We start from the raw sequence: 20,172 nt of genomic DNA on the forward strand, positions 1-20,172 counted from the left end.
ATCAAACTTTGAGCTGCCTGCGTACATTTCTGGCCACATTGTGCCAAGTTTTAAGTAATTTATTTAAATAACTTTTTGTAATGTTGCTGCTGAGTCCACAGGATGTTTTACCTCAGACTGAATCTTACACTTCAGTTGACATGCTCTTAGGCTGCACACAGTTTTCATCTCTTGTTAGACTTAATGCAACACATATGGAGTTCTATTCTATTGCGATTAGATTGCAGATGTGTGTTCTACAATGTCATTTAGCAGACGCTTGGTGTGTTTATTACGAAGAAGAAGAAGAAGAGAGTAAGTACTACTGCCAAGCACACAACTGCATTTCTGTGGAGGCTGTAGGCCAGATTATTATTGGAAACTTTGTGCAGTCAGCACTTTAGAGGCATTTTGGAAAAAGAAAAACAGAAGTCAGATATTATTTTCTGACATGAAGTCTTTGAAAAAGGACTCCTATTGCAAATCTAAGCTCCACCCACCCGGTTACCAATTGTGTTGTAATCGAGTGTACAACTAAATCGGACTTTGACCTTCTCATTTGTAAGTTTATACCTTTCTGCTTCATGAACCAACAAGTTGTCTTCTGCTACTTACAATAGGAAACTGCAGTAAAACTTCCGCGGACACATTTACATCTGTCCTCAGAGGTAGGCATTCTTCATCTAGCTTAAAATCATTTTGAATTTCCATATGAACTTCAGTGGTAAAAGATTTGCCATTAAAAAAAAAAAAGGACAAAAGGAGCGTTGACTGAACCAGACATCAGTTTGATCTGTAATTTCCCGTCAGAGTGAGACTAGTGAAATTAGTATTTTAATCTCCGTGGCTCAATCGAAAAACAAACAGCTGCATAATAATAACTAGAAAATTTCCTCTGGGGAAATTCTGAAAGGGCCACGGGGGCTACTGCCGGTATGTGTACACTATGATGAGATTCTTCAGAGATTTCAAACAATTAATACTAGTAATGTTATGATACTATATTATATACAAGGAGCACACCTACAACAAGCATTCCTTTTCAAGTATTTATTTATACAGCAACCTATGCCCTTTCAACCTCAAATGAGTGTGTGTGTGTGTGTGTGTGTGTGTGTGTGTGAAACGTGTATCTGGAGGAGTGTGCGCGCTAATGCGCGCATTTGTGTGTGTAACTAAAATCACATAAAGTTACCTGTGTGTGTGTCTGTGTGTGAAGCATGTGTATCTGGAGGAGTGTGCGCACTTCCACGCAAATCTGTGTGTGTGTAACTAAAATCACATCAAGTTACCTGTGTGTGTGTGTGTGTGTGTGTGTGTGTGTGTGTGTGTGTGTGTGTGTGTGTGTGCGTGCGTGTATCTGTAACTGTAATCACATAAAGTGAGCTGTGTGTGTGTGCGTGCGTGTATCTGTAACTGTAATCACATAAAGTGACCTGTGTGTGTGTGCGTGCGTCCGTATGTCCGTCCGTGTGTGTCTGGGTCTCTCTTTCTGTGAGCAATACATCAAAGGATCAAAGACATTGGGGTCAACCAATCAGGGCAGAGCAATCAACGAAATTAACTGCTGCTGTAGAATGTTCCGGCATAATGACAGCAGCCAGAGGTGGACAGACTGGAATTTCTGGCCTTGAACAGAAAGCATTTTTGGCAAAACCATAATACCTATCTTTGATCCGACTTCACTTTCTTCCTGAACAGCTTCATATTTTTTTTGTGAAGAAAAATGAAGAAAAAGCTTTGTAAGAGCGATCTGAAAAACTGTTAAATATGCTTGTCTACAGAAATCTTCCTGCGTTTTTAATATGGGAGTCAATTGGGCTGTTGGTGCGTGTTGGTGGCGCATCTGTGTGTCCTACGCCCAAACTATAACTCTGACAGCTTTACCAGAGGATTGTGAGTGAGAAGACTAATTTTCCTAAGTTTCGATGTATAAATTATTTCTGTAGAGTGGAATTTGCGGCCTGGAGCGCAGTTTTCGAATTTATTTTTTGACAATTTTTTCTCTCCCTCTGCACTATGACACGAACATTCCATGCAATACACACCCATTATAATCTCAGAATTTCTCCAAAAATGATCATGGTCATTGAACAGGGATTGATAAAAAACTATATGGCCTATCGAAATGTGGATTAACACACCGATACACAAGAGTTGTGTCTACTGTTTAAAGTTTAAATGGAGTCTCTAGGTGAAATTATGCCGAGGAGTAGACGTTTGAAAATCTTCAGTTATTGTTCTTTTTCGTGCATTTTCTTTTTATCTCAATGCAAAATTTTGCACAGTTTGTGAAACAGTGAAACTGGAACCTCAACAACGTAGGACATTTTCAGACAACAAAACAGATTATGTTCATTATGTTTCCTTCTGTTCCTCGGTCAGTTCCTCTGAAGAGCGTGGAGCTGGAGGTGAGGGAGAGGACAAACCACTCGAGGCAGTTTTTGTCTTCCCTCTGCCTGGAGATGCTGCTGTCTGTCTTTTCAGTGCTAAGATTGGACAGACAGAGATTGTAGCTGAGGTGAAGGAGAAACAGGAGGTGAGCTGGACAGTAAAGACTTACTCACTACAATGGAGCTTAAAAACACAGTGAATGTTGGTGACATGTGTCATCTGTACTCCAGGCTTGTGAGGAGTATGATGATGCACTGAGCTCCGGTCGGCAGGCCTTCCTGTTGGAGGAGAGTGATCAGAGTCCAGATATATTCTCTATGAGTGTGGGCAGTCTGCCTCCAGGAGAGAGCGCCTCCATCAGGCTGGAGTACGTCACTGAACTGGCTGTGCAGGCTGATGAAGGGCTCAGGTTTTGTCTGCCTGCTGTGCTCAACCCTCGCTACCAACCTCAGGGTAAGAAAACCAGCCAGCAGGATCCCTTAAGCTTCAGCTTAGTGTACACCACACCTGCACATTATTGCAACAGTAATATATCTTGTGACTAAAGTGCACTTGCCTTTTGAGAACTGCTTTTAAAAAATGTCTTACACACATTAAATTAATTTCTGTTGACTTCATAGTTTGACAGAGGGCTTAGACGAACTTAGTGCATCCACTGAATACTAAAAAACATATCAATAGACTTAAGTATTGTGATATTAAGTTTTATGAAACAAAACACTCCATTTTGAATACATAGTTTTCAAGCAAAGATTGGTAGCTGACAGTTTGCACTAAAACTTCTCTGATGATTCCAGGGAAGAACTATTTAACCCACAGGTTTTTAAATCAAGACGTGGCCTGGGATTGATGCATTTGAACATAAGAAGACAAAGGAAATTATTATGCCGCCCTCTTTGTCGATTTATCAAAAGCATTTCATACTGTTGACCATGCTCTGTTACTACAAAGACTCAGTAACATTGGCTTTGACTCTAGTAGATGTAAATGGTTCCAGGACTACCTATCACACAGACAGCAATGTGCGACTCTCATATCCAACCGCTCTGAAGTTTTACCATTAACAAAGGGGGTCCCAAAAGGTTCAATATTGGGTCCTGTCCTGTTTACTATTTTCATTAACAACATTACATCCACTATAACAAACTGTAACACCCATCTCTACGGCAATGACAAGGTTCTGTATTCCACCGCTGACACTGCACATACAGCCATTGAAACTCTCCAGCAAGCCTTCGACAAACTACAACATTCTCTCCTCACCACTTTAACAGGTCACAGCATTGGAAGGGTTTCACAATACAAATATCTGGGTGTCTGGTTGGATCAAAAACTCACATTCAAATTTCATATTAACATACTTGCAAGTACATTTAAACAAAAAATCGGATACTTATACAGAAACAAAACAAACTTCCCCCTGTTCTGTAGGAAACGGATCATTCAGGCTGTCTTTTTATCAGTTCTGGATTATGCTGATGTTATCTATAGACATGCTTCAGCCTCCACTCTCACTTCACTGGACTCTGTTTATCACTCTGCACTCAGATTCATCACTGGTGACAGTTACTCCACCCATCATTGCATCCTATACAACAAGGTGGGATGGGCACCTTTATCTATCAGACGAGACATGCACTGGTTCCTTTTCATTTATAAAGTCTTGATAGGCGACATGCCACCATACCTCAACACTTTATTAAACTGGCCACATAGTAATTATCCAACACGCTCTAATTGCTTAATACTCAATGTTCCCCGGACAAATACTGAATTTAGAAAAAACTGCTCTCAGTTTTTCTGCTGCATCTAACTGGAACATCTTACAACATTCACTTAAACTCAACACAATTATAACGTTGGGCCAGTTTAAAACTATGATAATCAATCAGCAACTGTTTTTAATGTTTTTGCATGTGTTTTGTCTGTGCTGTTTATTCTTCATTTTGTTTTCTCTGTACTCTCGACATCATTGTAAATGAGGGGTTGCCCTCAATGATTCCTCGAGAATTAAATAAAGAATAAATTAAAATAAGTATTGCTACGTTGTAGGATGTTACAGGGACTGTGATAGATGCAAAAGCGGAGGCTTCTGTTCTGATAAGCTACTACCCACAGAAAAGCTTACATGGCTGCAGACTCTTACTGTTCATTCCAAGAGCCTGAACTGTATCTGTGTTTTCCCCCCTCAAAATTTTTGACAGCTCTGATCTAAATTGACCTTTGACACTTTCCTTTGACATGCGCATCGTTAATCAACTTTGTCACAATGTGTGTGTTGTTTGCATTCACAGTTGTAAATAGAACCCTAATTATATTTTCCCCTCATTGCAATACACTAAAAGAAAGGAAACGACAGAGAGATGGAAGGACAGTCAGAGAGAGAAAGTTTCTGATGGGAATCGATCCTCGTAGTTATGTGGCATGTGTTGTAACCACTTGATTACCAAGGCACTTCACATTACAGCATTTTTTACTTGTTTACAGGGAGTGGAGGTAATGTAGGTGGCACCGTGCAGGTGACCTCTGTTCCAGCCTCTCTGGTGCCCTACAGTCCGTCTTTCTCTGCCAGAGTGTCTGAGCTGTGTGTCTCTGTGTTCCAGGCACTCTGATGGGAGATCCAGTAGTGATGCTGAGTCTGTACCCTGAGTTCCCCCAGGCTGTGATGTCTTCAGTCGCCTCATGTGGAGAGTTTGTGTTCTTACTGGATCGATCTGGTAGTATGGCTGGGGAATGTATGAAGAGTGCCAGGGTATCTATATGTGTAACTTACATCATACATCATTCCTAGTGTTCCTCTCACACAGTGGCCTTCATGGACTTTTCTCTTTTCCTTTAAGGATACTCTGCTGCTCCTGTTGAAGAGTTTACCAATGGGCTGCTATTTCAACATCATCAGTTTTGGGTCCAAATATGAACATGTCTTCCAGTTAGTCACTCCCTCAGTCCACTCAATCTAACAGATTAGTTCCTGCATTTGGCATCAATGTTTGTGCATGTGTGTGTTTGTTGATGGCAGTAAGAGTGTGGAGTACAGCCAGCAGACCATGGAAGAGGCTCTGAAGAAAGTTGAGGAGATGGAGGCTGATCTGTGAGGAACAGAGATCCTTGAGCCCCTCAAACACATTTACAGCCAGAGCTGCATTCCCAATCAACCTAGACAAGTAATAATAATAATACACACACACACACACACACACACACACACACACACACACACACGCACACACACACACACACACACACACACACACACACACACACACACACTAACAGGTATGTTTTTAAAGTCCATTCTTGCCACACCTTGTTCTTTAGGCATTACCATTAAACCCACTTGTGTTGCAGAAAGAGCAAACGAACAAAGATGTCAAGAGACTTATGTGGATGACTCAACACATGCTCTGCATGTTTTTTTTCTGTGTGCGATGTGACTTAAAAATGTTCCTCCCTAGCTATTTGTCTTTACTGACGGAGAGGTGGGGAACACCAAAGAAGTTATCAATCAGGTGAAGAAGAATTCAGGTTCCCACAGGTGAAACCACTGAAACACAAAGCACAATCAACACCTATGCAATTCTTAAAACATGTCAACTGTTCAAATGTTGTGTGTGTTAAAAACTAAACTCCTGTATTGTAGGTGTTTCTCTTTTGGTATTGGGGAAGGGGCCAGCTCTGCTCTTATCAACGGGTTGGCCAAGGAAGGAGGAGGTCACGCTCAGTTCATCACAGGGACTGACAGGATGCAACCCAAAGTAAGAGAGACATCACAGTAATGATGTACATTTGAATGAATAATGCAATTTGAACAAAAGACATGATCACAAATGGAAGTAAATATATTAAGCAAAAACCCAGCGCGGGTTACACGGAGGTGTAGTGATTAGCCCTCTTGCCTCACAGCAAGAGGGTCACTGGTTCGACTCCGGCCTGCAGCTCTTCAGTGTGGAGTTTACATGTTCTCTTCAATCTGGCTTACTCCCATGGTCCAAAAACATGCAGCTTAGGTGTAATTGATGACTCTAAATTGGCCATAGGAGTGAATGAGAGTGTGAATGGTTGTCTGTCTCTATGTGTCAGCCCTGTGGTAGTCTGGCGACCTGTCCAGGTTGTACCCTGCCTCTTGCCCAATGTCAGCTGGGATCGCCTCCAGCCCTCTGCGACCCGAGTTCGGATAATCGGTTAAGGAGAATGAATGGATGAAAAAACCAGTCAACTTAATCAGTCTCATAAAGTTACTAAATCAAATCTATCAAATTTTGAGCTTTGATTAATAATTAACTTAATAATTATAACTAAATTATCATATTAATAATTAATAATGGCTTAAGGGATTTGGTGGTTTGCATCACTCATCCATGTACAACATTAAATGGACAGCATGTATTTTCCAAAAAGCATTTATTCATAAAAAGCAAAGCAAATAAAAATATATATATATCAGTATGTATACATATATATAGAATGCTTGCATTGCTGTACAGACTTTTGCATTTACTCTTTATATTTTAGATCACTCCTTACCTGAGAGAAGCAGCATTGACCCCAAGCAGCCTCCCAGAGACCCTCTGCTGCAGCTGGTCTCCCTCCAGAAGGCGTCTGGCTGCTGGGTGCTGGATCCAGCTCTGGCTGCTGCACTGGGAAAGACCAGCGAGGAGGTGGAAAAGCCCAAACCTGCTTCGGTGGGTCACTATTTGCTGATATATTATTCACTCTACTTAAAGAAGCAGTGTGCATGATTTACGGGCTCTGTTGGTTGAAGCGGCATATAATATTCATAACTATGTTATCATTAGTTTATAATAATTAAAATATGTCTTTGTCATTAGCTTAGAATGAACCCTTCATGTCTACACAGAGAGGGGGTTCTGTTCACAGTCGTGGACATATTGTACCACCATGATTGAGCAGAAAAAATGTTTTTTTTCTTTTCACTGTTGTTCCATGTTTCTTCCTTTGGTTTGGTGAAGCAGGTGAAGCAGGATCTGTGGGCCACCATTCTGGCTCTGATCTGGCTTCATGGTTTCAAGATGGATGCTCAGGAAGAGTGGGAGCTTCTGGCTATGAAGGCTGTGTCGTGGGTCCATGGTCAGAATGGTAATAGCCAGAATAATAAGTGTTGTTTTTAACAGTTTGTGCTGGTTAAAACCAGCTATTTACCCACACTCATACTGCTGATGACTTCTTTTGTATTTCTCTTCCAGCACCAGGTGTGACAGAGTGTGTGGAAGCTGGAAATACTCTGTTGGGTTGCAAAGTGCCAAAAGACGTTTTCTTGAACAGGACTGGTACTTAGAAGCAGATTTACACCATCTTACAACATTTGTATAATATATATATATATACTGTGTGTGTATATATATATATATACATATTATATACCTAATTAAATCCCATTATGTTGTTTCCACTGGTTTTGTATCTTTATTGATCATTTTCTATTTTGGTTTATCACTGAAAATGTCAAGTCAATGAAGTATGCATTTATGTCAATTTGTGTCTAAAATGAAGTGAAAGGCTTCATTTGAAACCTTCCCTATTCATTATGCAGTAAAAGCTGTGTGACATCAAGCTTTCATGCACTTCAGCCAACACTGATTGCAAATCAAACCCTGAGCTGTCTCTAAAGGACATGTCTAAAGGATACTTGAAAATGTTTGGTTAAAAAAAATGAAAGTAGTAAAATAAAAGTATTGCTCATCATGTAAGACTTTTATTGAAAAATGTCTGTTTGATTTGAGGGCATTGTGGGAAATGTGAGGTTGATATGTAAGGCCGGGTTAGTTGCATTATGGTCAGAACAACATGGCTGACAAAAATGACAAAGAGCATGCAACTCCTTAAAGCAACATTAATTTTCCTTTAATATGTTTCATGTTTATGTATATAATGTTCTTTATATGCCCTATTATGGACATTGGTGATGTGTTTGAAGTTAATTTATTACAGCACATTTCTGTTCCGCTTATGTGCTTCAGATATTACAATGAGAGACTTAACAGTGAGTGGAAGTTGCATGTGTCTTAGAAACATTTCTGTCTGTATTTTGTTGTAGTTTTCATGGTTTCTGCAGAAGCACAGAGAGAGAGAGATATACATAAACCTTCAAAGACATCTGTACGAATCCTGGCCATTTATTTCGTTGGACTGATGTTCTTATAGTAAGCATACATCTCTGGACACATTGCAAGAAGTTTAGGAGTGCAGTAGAGGCTTTTGCCTCAAAATCAATGTCACACTTCAGTATTCTTCATGTCATTTGTCTTTCTTCTTACCTTGATGCACAGATCACTCTGGAACAGCGTTAGTCTGAACTCATCAGACCACATGACCCTTTTCCCTTGCTCCAGAGTCCAATCTTTATGCTCCCTAGCAAATTGGGGGAAAAAGCGAAGCCTTTTTCTTCTTCGATTAGCCTCACTGACAAGTGGTTTGAGGCTACACAGCTGTTTTGTCCAATATTATTAGTTCTCTTCACATTGTGCATGTGTAAATGCTCTTACTTTCACTATGAAGCATAGACATGAGCATTGGTGGAAGAATTATTCAGATCCCTTACTTAAGTAAAAGTACTAATACCACACTGTGAAATTATTCCACTACAAGTAAAAGTCCTGCATTCAAAACTTACTGAAGTAAAAGTACTAAAGTGTCAGCATCCAAATGTATTTTAAGTATCAAATTAAATTTAGTTAATTAATTAAATCAAGTACATGTTATGCAGAGTGGCCCCTCTCAAATATTTGTATGTACTCAAAATATATTATTACATTATTTGTATTGATGCATTTATGTAAGCAGCTTTTCTACGACCACAGGATATGTCTTCCAACATGGTTGTTTAAGAAATGAGAAGTTACTGACTCAGTCAGTAAGGGTTAAATAACTTGTTGCCAGCTGAAACAAATGAATCACTGCAGTAATTATTCAATGGGAGGCCCTTAACTATTCCCTCAGTTCTATCCAGGGGGTGACTTTTTGGGGGGGCTAGGCAGTGTATATAACCAACACACAATCTAGTGCCTTCTCACCTTCCCTCAATCAGCCTCACTGATTACACCTGAGGAAAAACAAGACACCAGATGAATGACACTCATGACACAGGGAGAGCAAAGGGAGAGGAGGGGCACACAACAGTCCTGCAGGCTGATGGGCTGTCTTTGCTGCGCAGCATGTTATTGCATTTATATTAAAGAGTGAAATTTATCCATCCTGACTTCCTGTGTTCTGATTGACACTGCGATGAGGGCCATATTAAGTAGCCTACATGTAGTGAAGTGTGGAGTGATATGGTCAGTATATCTAAATATTCAGGGGAGCGCTGGGGTGGGCTGATCGGGACAAAAATGCTATCATTTTTATATTTTTCTGTTGTTTGCTAACAGACGAAACTGACAAGGAAGAACCTCCATTCAATAAAAAAGCCAATAGAGAGTAATGGATCATTTGGAGGCAGGTTGAGGCCTCTACAATGAAAACAGCTCAGTACCTTCTTGTTATGCATAAATGGAGCAAACTACATGAACATTTTCATTCAAAGAACACACATACATGCAGGACAGATGTGTTATTGCCAACAGATCTGCAAATTACATTATAGAGTGCTACAGGGAGGAAAAATGTGTGCAGCCTTAGAGGAGGGTGTCAGCTGAAGTGTGAGATTCATTTTGAGGTAAAATCCTCCACTGGACTCCTAAACTTGGTGTAATGAGGCGAGAAATGTATGCTGACAGCTCGAGGTATTATTTGCAATCAGTGAAAGCTAAAGTGCATTAAAAAGCCTGATGTCACACAGCTCTTACTGCATAATGAATAGGGAAGGTTTCAAACATACAACATACAAAACCAGTGGAAACAACAGAATATGATTTAATTACGAGGTATATATGTTGATAATACAAAGGCTGTAAGATGGTGTAAATCTGTTTCTGTGTACCAGTCCTGTTCAAGAAAACGTCATAGTCCCAGGACGTTTTTTGGCACTTTGCAACCCAACAGAGTATTTCCAGCTTCCACACACTCTGTCACACCTGGTGCTGGAAGAGAAACACAAAATAAGTCATTAGCAGTATGAGTGTGGGTAAATAGCTGGTTTTAACCATCACAAAGTGTTAAAAACAACACTTATTTACACAATAGATAAGGAACACAATTATTCTGGCTGTTACCATTCTGAGTACGGAGCCACGACACAGCCTTCATAGCCAGAAGATCCCACTCTTCCTGAGCATCCATCTTGAAACCATGAAGCCAGATCAGAGCCAGAATGGTGGCCCACACATCCTGCTTCACCTGCTTCACCAAAGAAAAACCGAAGTATACCTTCACATGAGCTTTTCACAGATAAAGCCTTTCAAATCAGCAAATCAAATAATTGCAGATGTTGAGGAGAAAACAAATGGGAAACAGAACTTCAAAAAACTGCTGTAAAGGCAAAATAAAAAGAGATGGCATAGACAAACACCTTCAGACTAATATCTTTGAACTGATGAATGAAATCATTATAAACAACGCAATGCAACATGTGTCATTATTTATTTGTGTTATTATTTCTGACCATAACCCACCCCTGAAGGTTTGGGCTTTTCCACCTCCTCGCTGGTCTTTCCCAGTGCAGCAGCCAGAGCTGGATCCAGCACCCAGCAGCCAGACGCCTTCTGGAGGGAGACCAGCTGCAGCAGAGGGTCTCTGGGAGGCTGCTTGGGCTTGGCAACGTCATTCCTCATCCCTAAAGCACAGCCACGAAGGCCTGAGTAAAATAATCAAAGAAAGTGTAAAGACAAAATGATCCCCAGAAATTATTCTATTGTTATGAGTATTTTTTGATTTTACCTACAGTCATGGAAAAAATTATTAGATGTTGGGAATTTAAGATGCCTCTTTTATGAATAAATGATACCTTGCACAGGACATAAAATATTTAAATAAAAGGGCATTATCATCAATGCTATCCCTCCCATAAGGATATCAAATATGTAAGGATGAACCTGAGCAACACTTGGGTGAATCTCATGGTTCAAAAGTGTTGTTAGATGGCTATCAGAATTATCAATAATAATCATAAATAATTATTAATTATAATAAATGATATGACTTGATATACTCCTCGTCATAGCTCGTTGGGGCACCACTCTGTAAAACAGAGAAAAATATAGCCAATTCACCTAAATCAGTCTTATAAAGTTACTAAACTACCAATATGGGACACTGATTAATAATTATGAATATAATTATAATCAAATTACCATATTTATATTTAGTAGTGGTCTAAGGCATTGTGAATTCTTTTCACAGAAGAGGTTAGCATATCGTTCACAGTGTACAACATTAAATAGACAGCATTTGTATATTCCAAAATGATATTTATTCTAAATAAACAAGTAAAAGTTGTAAAAGTAAACATGATCCCAAAGAAAGTAGACTTCCGTGTATGAAGTTTCCCAGATCTTGTGTGTGCTTCTTTATTTCAACAAATCTCTCACCTTCAGATGGGAAAAGTGGATTTTAAGATCGGGGAAATTCCAAACTATCACAGCATCATATTTCTGTCACAAACATAATTGAGAACCTAATTGTATGGCATTTATACACATACATTTACATTTATACTGTGTGTGTGGGGCTCATCACACAAAGAGTCAAGTCAAGTCAAAGTTTATCTATAGAGCACATTTAAAAACAACCTCAGTTGATCAAAGTGCAGTTATTAAAATAGAATAAAATCATACACAAATAGTTATAAATAAAAACAATAAAATACTAAAAAACAGTAAAACAATAAGATAGTAATAAAAACTCAATCCAAAAACGGATAGAAAAGAAAAATAAAAGGGTAAAAAAAGTAAAAGAAAGCCAAGGATTCTTGCCTAGCTGGGATTGAACGCCAAGGAGAATAAATAGGGTTTTAATAATGTTTTAAAGTGCTCAACAGACTGAGTCAAAGAGTTATAAAACTTGTGCTGTGAAGGGAAAACTGGCCAAATGGCTGTGTGGCTCTGTGAGCTGCTACAAAACTGTGTCTCTGTTACAGCCAATTTAAAGTAGGCTATATTATGTGTCAAACAGTGTGTGAGCAAATCAAAGGTTAGTAAAGTTAGTTGAAAATAAGACTGACTGCCTGTATAAAGCAAGAGTAACATACAACTTCTAATGATGGCTCTGGAACTCCCTCCCCCCACACATAAGACAGTCTGACACCATCACAACCTTCAAGTCACAACTCAAAACTCACCTGTTCAAACTGGCATACACTGTATAACTGGACACTACTTCACTTGCTTTTATCACATTGTCTTGTTTTTTACCATGTTGTGTTGTTTTTAGCATGTTGTCTTGCTTTTAAAGATGTTTAAGATTTTAGACTTTGTAAGGTGACCTTGGGTGACATGAAAGGCGCCTATAAATTAAATGTATTATTATTATTATTTATTATGTAGCTACACGAATATCACAACAAATAGACTTAAAAACACACATATAAACCAAATCATTAATTACAGGTCAAATCCTTTGTACTTATGGTCCTTGCTGATTTCTTATCTAAGCCCAGTTACATTACTCACAGTCCAGTTGGAAAAGGGGGAGAAATCCTTTTCGATGGAGGGCGTGGAAGGAAGTTTGATTTCAGGTTGAGTTTCAATAATTTGCTGTCTGCAAATTAAGCTTCTGGCTTGTCCTTGTTGTTGTCTTCTCTGGCGGTTGCAATGAACTTTGCGTTCATTAATGCAACCTTGATGCGCAGGGTAGATCAGGATTGCAGTTGTTTTAGAATTCCTTATGAAAAGGAGATTTCTGAACAGAGGGCCTAATCTGAGCAGGGCTCTGCAGGAGATGAGGGAGGAGTGGGCTGGTGATTCCAGGCCTCTGTGTCCCCTCCTGAAGAAGATTGAGGTGTTGCTGCTTCAGCCAGCAGTGGAGAAAGAGAAAGATCAGAGGTGGAGATCTGGCCTTTACAGTGGAGCACCTGCAGTGTCAAAGGTCCCTTTGCCTGTAGGTGTCGTAAACGCAAGGCATCCTGGGAGGAAGTTCCTTGCCAGATAAACAAAATGGAGGGCAGGTCTCTGACTGTCCCTTGCCAGAGAGCCAAAATGGGGGTGGATAAAATGCTGCCGCATTTTAGTCCACATCAGTTTTAAATCCACAAATGAACCCAAGATTCACCTGTGGTCCAATAACAACATAGACCACCCTTGTTTTCTTCAATTTCTTGTTCATTTTAATGCCTGGTACAACTAAAGGTACATTTGTTTGGACAAGTTTCTTGATAGTGATTTTGGTTATGATCAAGAAAATCATGGAAAATGGCTAGATATCAGCTCTTAAATTAAACCCCTTATGAGTTATTTTTGTTATGATTGTTGTTGTTTATTTAATACTAATGTTTATATATAATATACTGTAAAAGTGAGCATTTGAGCAGCTAACTACAGCCAGAGTTATTGCAGGTTCATGTCCATTTTCTTTATATGTCTAAATCATGTTTTTCTTGTATAATTATATAATCTTATTGTATTGATTGTGCACTAAAAAGTAACTGTAAGAAATGTTTAAAGTCGACAGTGTGTGAGCAGGTCTCATTGGAATGATATTTGTTATCTATTGTTGACTATCTCCATGAACAGCATCAATTTGTATAAAAAGTTTGTGTGCAACCGAAATACAACATACCTGGGCCGAAGCGATTTTCATAATCGTCCTCGTCATCTTCCGAACCACCCTCATCCTCTTCATAGTCATCCAGATCAAAACTGCAAGGTGCCGCATTGCAAAAATCATCTGAAAGTCACAATAGCAACAGCAAAGAAAAATATTTCATAATTCTAATCAAAAAGAGACGGTTTCCTTATATTAAATTGTGCAGTGCACTAAATTAATGCTTGATACTGTTTTCCTGAGCTGCTCTGTGTGATCTTGGTTACCTTGACTTCAATGAACCTAACAAGATTCATCAGTCCAGGGGAGCAATTCATTCTAGTAATACCCATTAAACTGTTGTTGGTTTATTCAATTTACATCACCTTCCTTATGTTTTTGCAAATAAACTCTTGTATGTATGTATCTATGTATAAAGCACAGCACCTTCTAAAAAAATGTTAAGGAGAAGCTCTGTACAGATTACAGTAAGTCTGACTGGGAAAATGTTGTCTTTGTGTGTACTTGTGCTCAGTGGCTGTAGAAATACATCAGTGTGTGTTCAAAAAGCCAACAAAGCTCTTACTTACCAGATTCACAAAGCATCATGCATTGGAACTGCACTGGAAACAAGAAAGAAGGATTATAGATAAAGGTTGTCAGCTGGTGCAAACATATCAATAGATTGAAAATAAACAGATAACGGATCAGAACTGTTTAATACTTTGATACTCTGGTTAAACTGAACATATTTCTTTCTTTTTATTTTGTTCTTGGAACAAAACACTTACTGGGTGTTGGGACATTTCTGCGCACCAGAGGTCCTTGGATCGCCTCGCCGTCACCTTTGTTGACAGCAATGAAGGCAGTGAAGGCACTGCTCACTCCTGATTGGACACTGAGCTCCACCACCTTCTTCTTCACTCCTCCATCTCCCTCCCCGCTGTGCTCTCTCTCCTCCATCTCCAGGGAGCGAATCAGAGTCTGAGCAGCCAACCTGTGGACTGTTAATCTAGACAGGAGACAGGAGAGAAGGATAAACAGGTGTATTTTACCTTTCATTACTCTAATTGCAAAATAGAAAATAAAATAAAAATCATTAACTTCTGCTATCTCAGCGAAACTTGTTTTACCCAGTGTCCTCTGCAGGTTTGAGACTGAAGTTGAGCTTGTTCTTAGAGGGTTGACCTGCCAGGCTGTACTTCACCGTCACACAGCCCTCTGCTGCTTTTGAGCTCTGAAAAAAGCATCACAGTTTTGGTAATAACATATAAATCACTGTTATTCAGATTATTCAAACCTGACAAATCTAACCATAAAGTTGTTTTCACTGTTACATGGCATTGTCACGTGATCACCTGCTTAGGGACTGTTTTTGTTTATCACCTGTTCATCTGCCTGTCACTAACTATCCTGTCATTGGAGCTCTTGCCACCCTCGTCTGCCCTCCCATCACCTCATTCCCCTCACCTGTGCTTCCCCGCCCACTTCCACACCTGGCCCTCACCATCCTCACCAGCCTCCCATTCAGACTCCCATTCAAATGCTACCCATTCTCATTCACCCTCTGTCAGATCATCATACCAAATGCCCTGCTCTTGTCTTGACTTCTGCTAGAGGATTTTTTGGCCTCTCTCCCTCACTTTAGTTAGCCTTTTTGCTTGCTACCTAAGTTGTTTGTTGCTTTAAATAAACTTTGTTTTTTGGACACTCTGATTCGTGCTTTTGCGTTCAGTGCTTTCTGTGTCGTGATAGGCATGGCTCCTACCTGTCCTGTGAGCTGGGCATAAACCAGTGACCTTTGACCCTGGAAAAGAGCTGTGATTGGTGGAGAGAGAACAGTGACAGAGACTCCCCTTGGCAGATCCCACTTGACTGAGATGTCCTCCACAGCTGGTTGTAGAGCAAATCGCAGAGACTGCATCACCTAATGAGTCAGGCATAGGTTATGAAAAAATTTATTCACTCACATTTGTAATTATCTCTGTTGTCTATATTACATTTGTCATTAAATTGTAGGTAACGACTGTGTCTTACTTTGGGTTGCATCCTGTCAGTCCCTGTGATGAACTGAGCGTGACCTCCTCCTTCCTTGGCCAACCCGCTGATAAGAGCAGAGCTGGCCCCTTCCCCAATCCCAAAAGAGAAACACCTACAATACAGGAGTTGTTTATTTTTAATAGACAGAGAAGTTGAACATGGGGCATTTTATGAACAGTGTGCAGGTGTTTTTGTGGTTTCACCTGTGGGAGCCTGAATTCTTCTTCACCAGGTTAATAACTTTCTTGGTGTTTGTCACCTCTCCATCAGTAAAGACAAATACCTAGGGGGTAGAGTTTACATATCCATTGAAGTTAAACACCTAGAAATATGCAGCATGTTTTGAGTCTTTAAATTATTTAGCTTAGAGCTGTGTTAAATTGCTGTTTTAGTACCACAACTGGTTTTAACTAGCGATTTCCTGTCCTGAAGTTTTTTGCCCCCGATCCCTAGCTGATCTGATGCACACTTCAAGTACATAAAACTTGCATGACAGCATGTTTGCTGCCTTATATACTGTATACCATTTGCATTAATTTTGGTGGGCAAGTCCTGATTGCCCAGTGCATGCAGATTCTTGTACAATTTGTGAATGTGTGTTTCAGTGTGTTTTGGTGTGTGTGTGTGTGTGTGTGTGTGTGTGTGTGTGTGTATTACTTGTCTAGGTTGATTGGAAATGCAGCGCTGGCTGTAAATGTGTTTGAGGGGCTCAAGGATCTCTGTTCCTCCCAGATCAGCCTCCATCTCCTCAACTTTCTTCAGAGCCTCTTCCATGGTCTGCTGGCTGTACTCCACACTCTTACTGCCATCAACAAACACACACATGCACAAACATTGATGCCAAATGCAGGAACTAATCTGTTAGATTGAGTGGACTGAGGGAGTGACTAACGGGAAGATGTGTTCATAGCTGTCCCCAAAACTGATGATGTTGAAATAGCAGCCCATTGGTAAACTCTTCAACAGGAGCAGCAGAGTATCCTTAAAGGAAGAGAGAAAAGTTCATGAAGGCCACTGTGTGAGAGGAACACTAGGAATGACAAAATTAGCAAATAATAAATACCCTGGCACTCTTCATACGTTCCCCCTGCATACTTCCAGATCGATCCAGTAAGAACACAAACTCTCCACATGAGGCGACTGAAGACATCACAGCCTGGGCGAACTCAGGGTACAGACTCAGCATCACTACTGGATCACCCATCAGAGTGCCTGGAACACAGAGACACACAGCTTTTAACATATAATACAACATGTGTAATGTTTCTGGTGAATGATGAAACCTATATGATTTTACACTCACCAGGTTTGGCAGAGGCCTGTCCTGCCTCCACCACAGCAGTGGGCTGGTGAGCATCTTTGTAATAAATCAGCAGTTCAACATCTCTGTCAAACTTGTGTCCTGCAGACAACTTCACCTGCAGTTCGCAAAACACATGAAATAAAGTGATATATTTTATTATCATTAATATTACGGAACAATCATTAGACACATGATCAGTCTACCTACCGTGGCCTGGGTTTGCTCTGTGTTGAGGTACTGGAGAGGGTCCAGGGGACAGTTGGACTCTACTTTAGAGACTGGACGAGCAGAGGACACTCTGGCAGAAAAAGACAGACTGTAGGGCACCAGAGAGGCTGGAACAGAGGTCACCTGGACAGGGTTGCCTTCACTACCTGGAAACATAATGAGACTGGTTTGAAATCCAAGAGGCAATTACTGTGAACATGAACAAAACCTCATATTTTCAGAATAATTTAGCTGAACTTGAACTACTCACTCTCAGTTACACTGCCAAATAGTTACAGGTAGGTTGGTTGGTCTGAATGGTTAAATGAAATGTGCACGAATCTAAAGTTTGCTAAGACTAAGTATTAATGGTATGCACTATTACAGTGAGCCACCAGGACAACCCTTGATTTTTATTTTTCTTCACCTGCTTTAAAAGTACAGGTGTTGTGTACATGAAGCTGAAAAGGGTTGGCTGGTTATCCTACCTCTAGGTTGGTAGCGAGGGTTGAGCACAGCAGGCAGACAAAACCTGAGGCCTTCATCAGCCTGCACAGCCAGCTCAGTGACGTACTCCAGCCTGATGGAGGCGCTCTCTCCTGGAGGCAGACTGCCCACACTCATAGAGAATATATCTGGACTCTGATCACTCTCCTCCAACAGGAAGGCCTGCCGACCGGAGCTCAGTGCATCATCATACTCCTCACGAGCCTGGAGTACAGATGACACATGTCACCAACATTCACTGTGTTTTTAAGCTCCATTGTAGTGAGTAAGTCTTTACTGTCCAGCTCACCTCCTGTTTCTCCTTCACCTCAGCTACAATCTCTGTCTGTCCAATCTTAGCACTGAAATGACAGACAGCAGCATCTCCAGGCAGAGGGAAGACAAAAACTGCCTCCAGTGGTTTGTCCTCCTTGTTCTCATAGTTCAGAGTGGAGACCACTGTAGCCACATGGTCCCTCACCTCCACCTCCACCTCCACGCTCTTCAGAGGAACTGACCCAGAAACAGAAGACAATCTCCAAATTTACATCTGGTTAATGAAATTCTTTGGACATAATCTTGATTAAAAAGCTCCTTTGCTGCCTCCCTGTGGCCAAAACACACCTGCATGGAAAATTAAAATATTGAGTGTGTCGAAGGAAAAACAAGAAAAAAGACAAAGAGACAGACAGTTAAATGTCTGCAGTAAACCACAGAAACTGTTGATTTGTCAGGGTGCTAAACACTTTTTATCTGTTTAAAGTTTAGGTTTGCTAACGACTCTTTACCTGGTTCCTTCTGAGCAGTTAGCAGACCACAGCAGTTCATCTTTGTACCTAAATGACAGAGATGGAGATTTACATTTTCTAAAACTACTTCATTTTCATTTAAAACACGATTCATGTGTCAGAGATAGCTTAATGTATTCTCTGTATAAACACAAGATGAACAGTGTCACCTGAGTAAAAAAACAACACTAGGTCAACAATTCATCTAATGTTAGAAATATAAATATTTTTTTTAAAATGATTCATGTAATCAGGAGAAATAAGAGTTTAATTTAAGAGCTGATATCTAGCCATTTTCCATGTCTTTAATGAAAACGATTTTGGTTATTATTAAGAAAAGCACAGAAAATGGTAAAAAATAATAATAATTATGAGCTACTTTTGTTGTTATCAGTATATTTGTCCAAACAAATGTGCCTTTAGTTGTACCAGGGATTAAAATGAATAAGAAATTGAAGAAAACAAAGGTGGTCTAATATTTTTTTCCATGATTGTATCTCATAGACTGTATATAAATAGCTGTATCTGCGTATCGTATATTTTTTGTCCTGCCTGGCCTTCCATAGTTGTACCGCTGCGTCATTTATACACTTAGCTGCGTACAGAGACATAGACATATGTCTATGTACAGAGACCTCGGCTCATCCCCAAGTAGACCAATATTATATAATTAATTTAATATTATTTGTAGCCAAAACTCATATCCATAACCGGAAATTCACCAATCAAATACCATGTACTTACCGTCTTGAAAGGGAAATCAAACAATACATTCATACAATTACTCAATCTGAAAACAAGAAAGCCATAAAGACTCTAGAATTATGTTCTCTGTTTCCGTGTTTTTGAAATTACTTTGTGTTGTCCTACCATAAATGTACCTACACTCTATGATTTTACACAACTATTAATTGTAATTATGTTATTCCCCCATGTAACCCCCCTCACTCTTTATTTTGCTGTTTGTATGTTACTACAAAACATGTCAATAAAAAAATAAAAAAAGAGACCTCGGCTCATATCCGCAGTTAACACATGAAAAGCACATCAAGTTTCTGATGACGGACTTTTTTTTCTCAAAACTGAGTCGGATTCAGATTTTATATCGACATCTCAAACTCTAGTCTTGATTTCCCCGTTAATACTCCCTGTTTTCTGATTTCAGTTGAGTTTTCCTGCGTATGTTTTCGTTATCATACTTAAAGAAAGGCCTACCTTTGAAGAGAATGATTTTTCTCTCGAGTTTCTGGTAGTTACCTCGTACAGGTGAAGCCCACACCTCGGCTAGAAACAGAAACAAGGGTGGGAAGTACAGACCCTGGATATTCACGCCTCAATCTGACA

At 39.9% G+C, this 20,172-nt stretch overlaps 2 protein-coding genes across 5 annotated transcripts; one reads left to right on the forward strand and one right to left on the reverse strand.

Moving 5' to 3' along the window:
* The first annotated feature begins 2,249 nt into the window (after positions 1 to 2,249).
* LOC131970672 (von Willebrand factor A domain-containing protein 5A-like) lies at positions 2,250 to 8,306 on the forward strand. Its single transcript, XM_059332103.1, is given in 12 exon segments — positions 2,250 to 2,266; positions 2,365 to 2,518; positions 2,604 to 2,826; positions 4,977 to 5,125; positions 5,214 to 5,302; positions 5,393 to 5,537; positions 5,829 to 5,908; positions 6,014 to 6,128; positions 6,482 to 6,554; positions 6,886 to 7,055; positions 7,347 to 7,470; positions 7,578 to 8,306. Coding segments are annotated over 12 exon segments (1,431 nt in total). The 3' UTR covers positions 7,670 to 8,306.
* A 1,800-nt stretch (positions 8,307 to 10,106) lies between these two features.
* Positions 10,107 to 20,172, reverse strand: LOC131970174 (von Willebrand factor A domain-containing protein 5A-like). 4 transcript variants are annotated; one of them, XM_059331487.1, is made up of 19 exons: positions 20,044 to 20,142; positions 18,829 to 18,876; positions 18,351 to 18,553; positions 18,043 to 18,265; positions 17,555 to 17,721; positions 17,348 to 17,462; positions 17,108 to 17,256; positions 16,937 to 17,025; positions 16,702 to 16,846; positions 16,248 to 16,327; positions 16,042 to 16,156; positions 15,773 to 15,931; positions 15,138 to 15,241; positions 14,796 to 15,016; positions 14,595 to 14,627; positions 14,041 to 14,148; positions 10,941 to 11,122; positions 10,542 to 10,668; positions 10,107 to 10,409 (listed from the first exon to the last, which is right to left on the reverse strand). In XM_059331487.1, exons 2-19 carry the CDS (start codon positions 18,866 to 18,868, stop codon positions 10,330 to 10,332), a joined length of 2,340 nt encoding a protein of 779 aa, XP_059187470.1. In that variant the 5' UTR covers positions 18,869 to 18,876; positions 20,044 to 20,142; the 3' UTR covers positions 10,107 to 10,329. The 4 variants fall into 4 exon arrangements, with proteins under 4 accessions (XP_059187470.1, XP_059187469.1, XP_059187468.1 ...); XM_059331486.1 differs by having other exon boundaries at positions 10,108 to 10,409; positions 20,086 to 20,172; XM_059331485.1 differs by lacking the exon at positions 20,044 to 20,142 and having other exon boundaries at positions 10,108 to 10,409; positions 10,542 to 10,665; positions 18,829 to 19,455.

This window comes from Centropristis striata, chromosome 4 (genome assembly GCF_030273125.1).
Source record: "Centropristis striata isolate RG_2023a ecotype Rhode Island chromosome 4, C.striata_1.0, whole genome shotgun sequence".
Lineage (NCBI taxonomy): Eukaryota > Metazoa > Chordata > Actinopteri > Perciformes > Serranidae > Centropristis > Centropristis striata.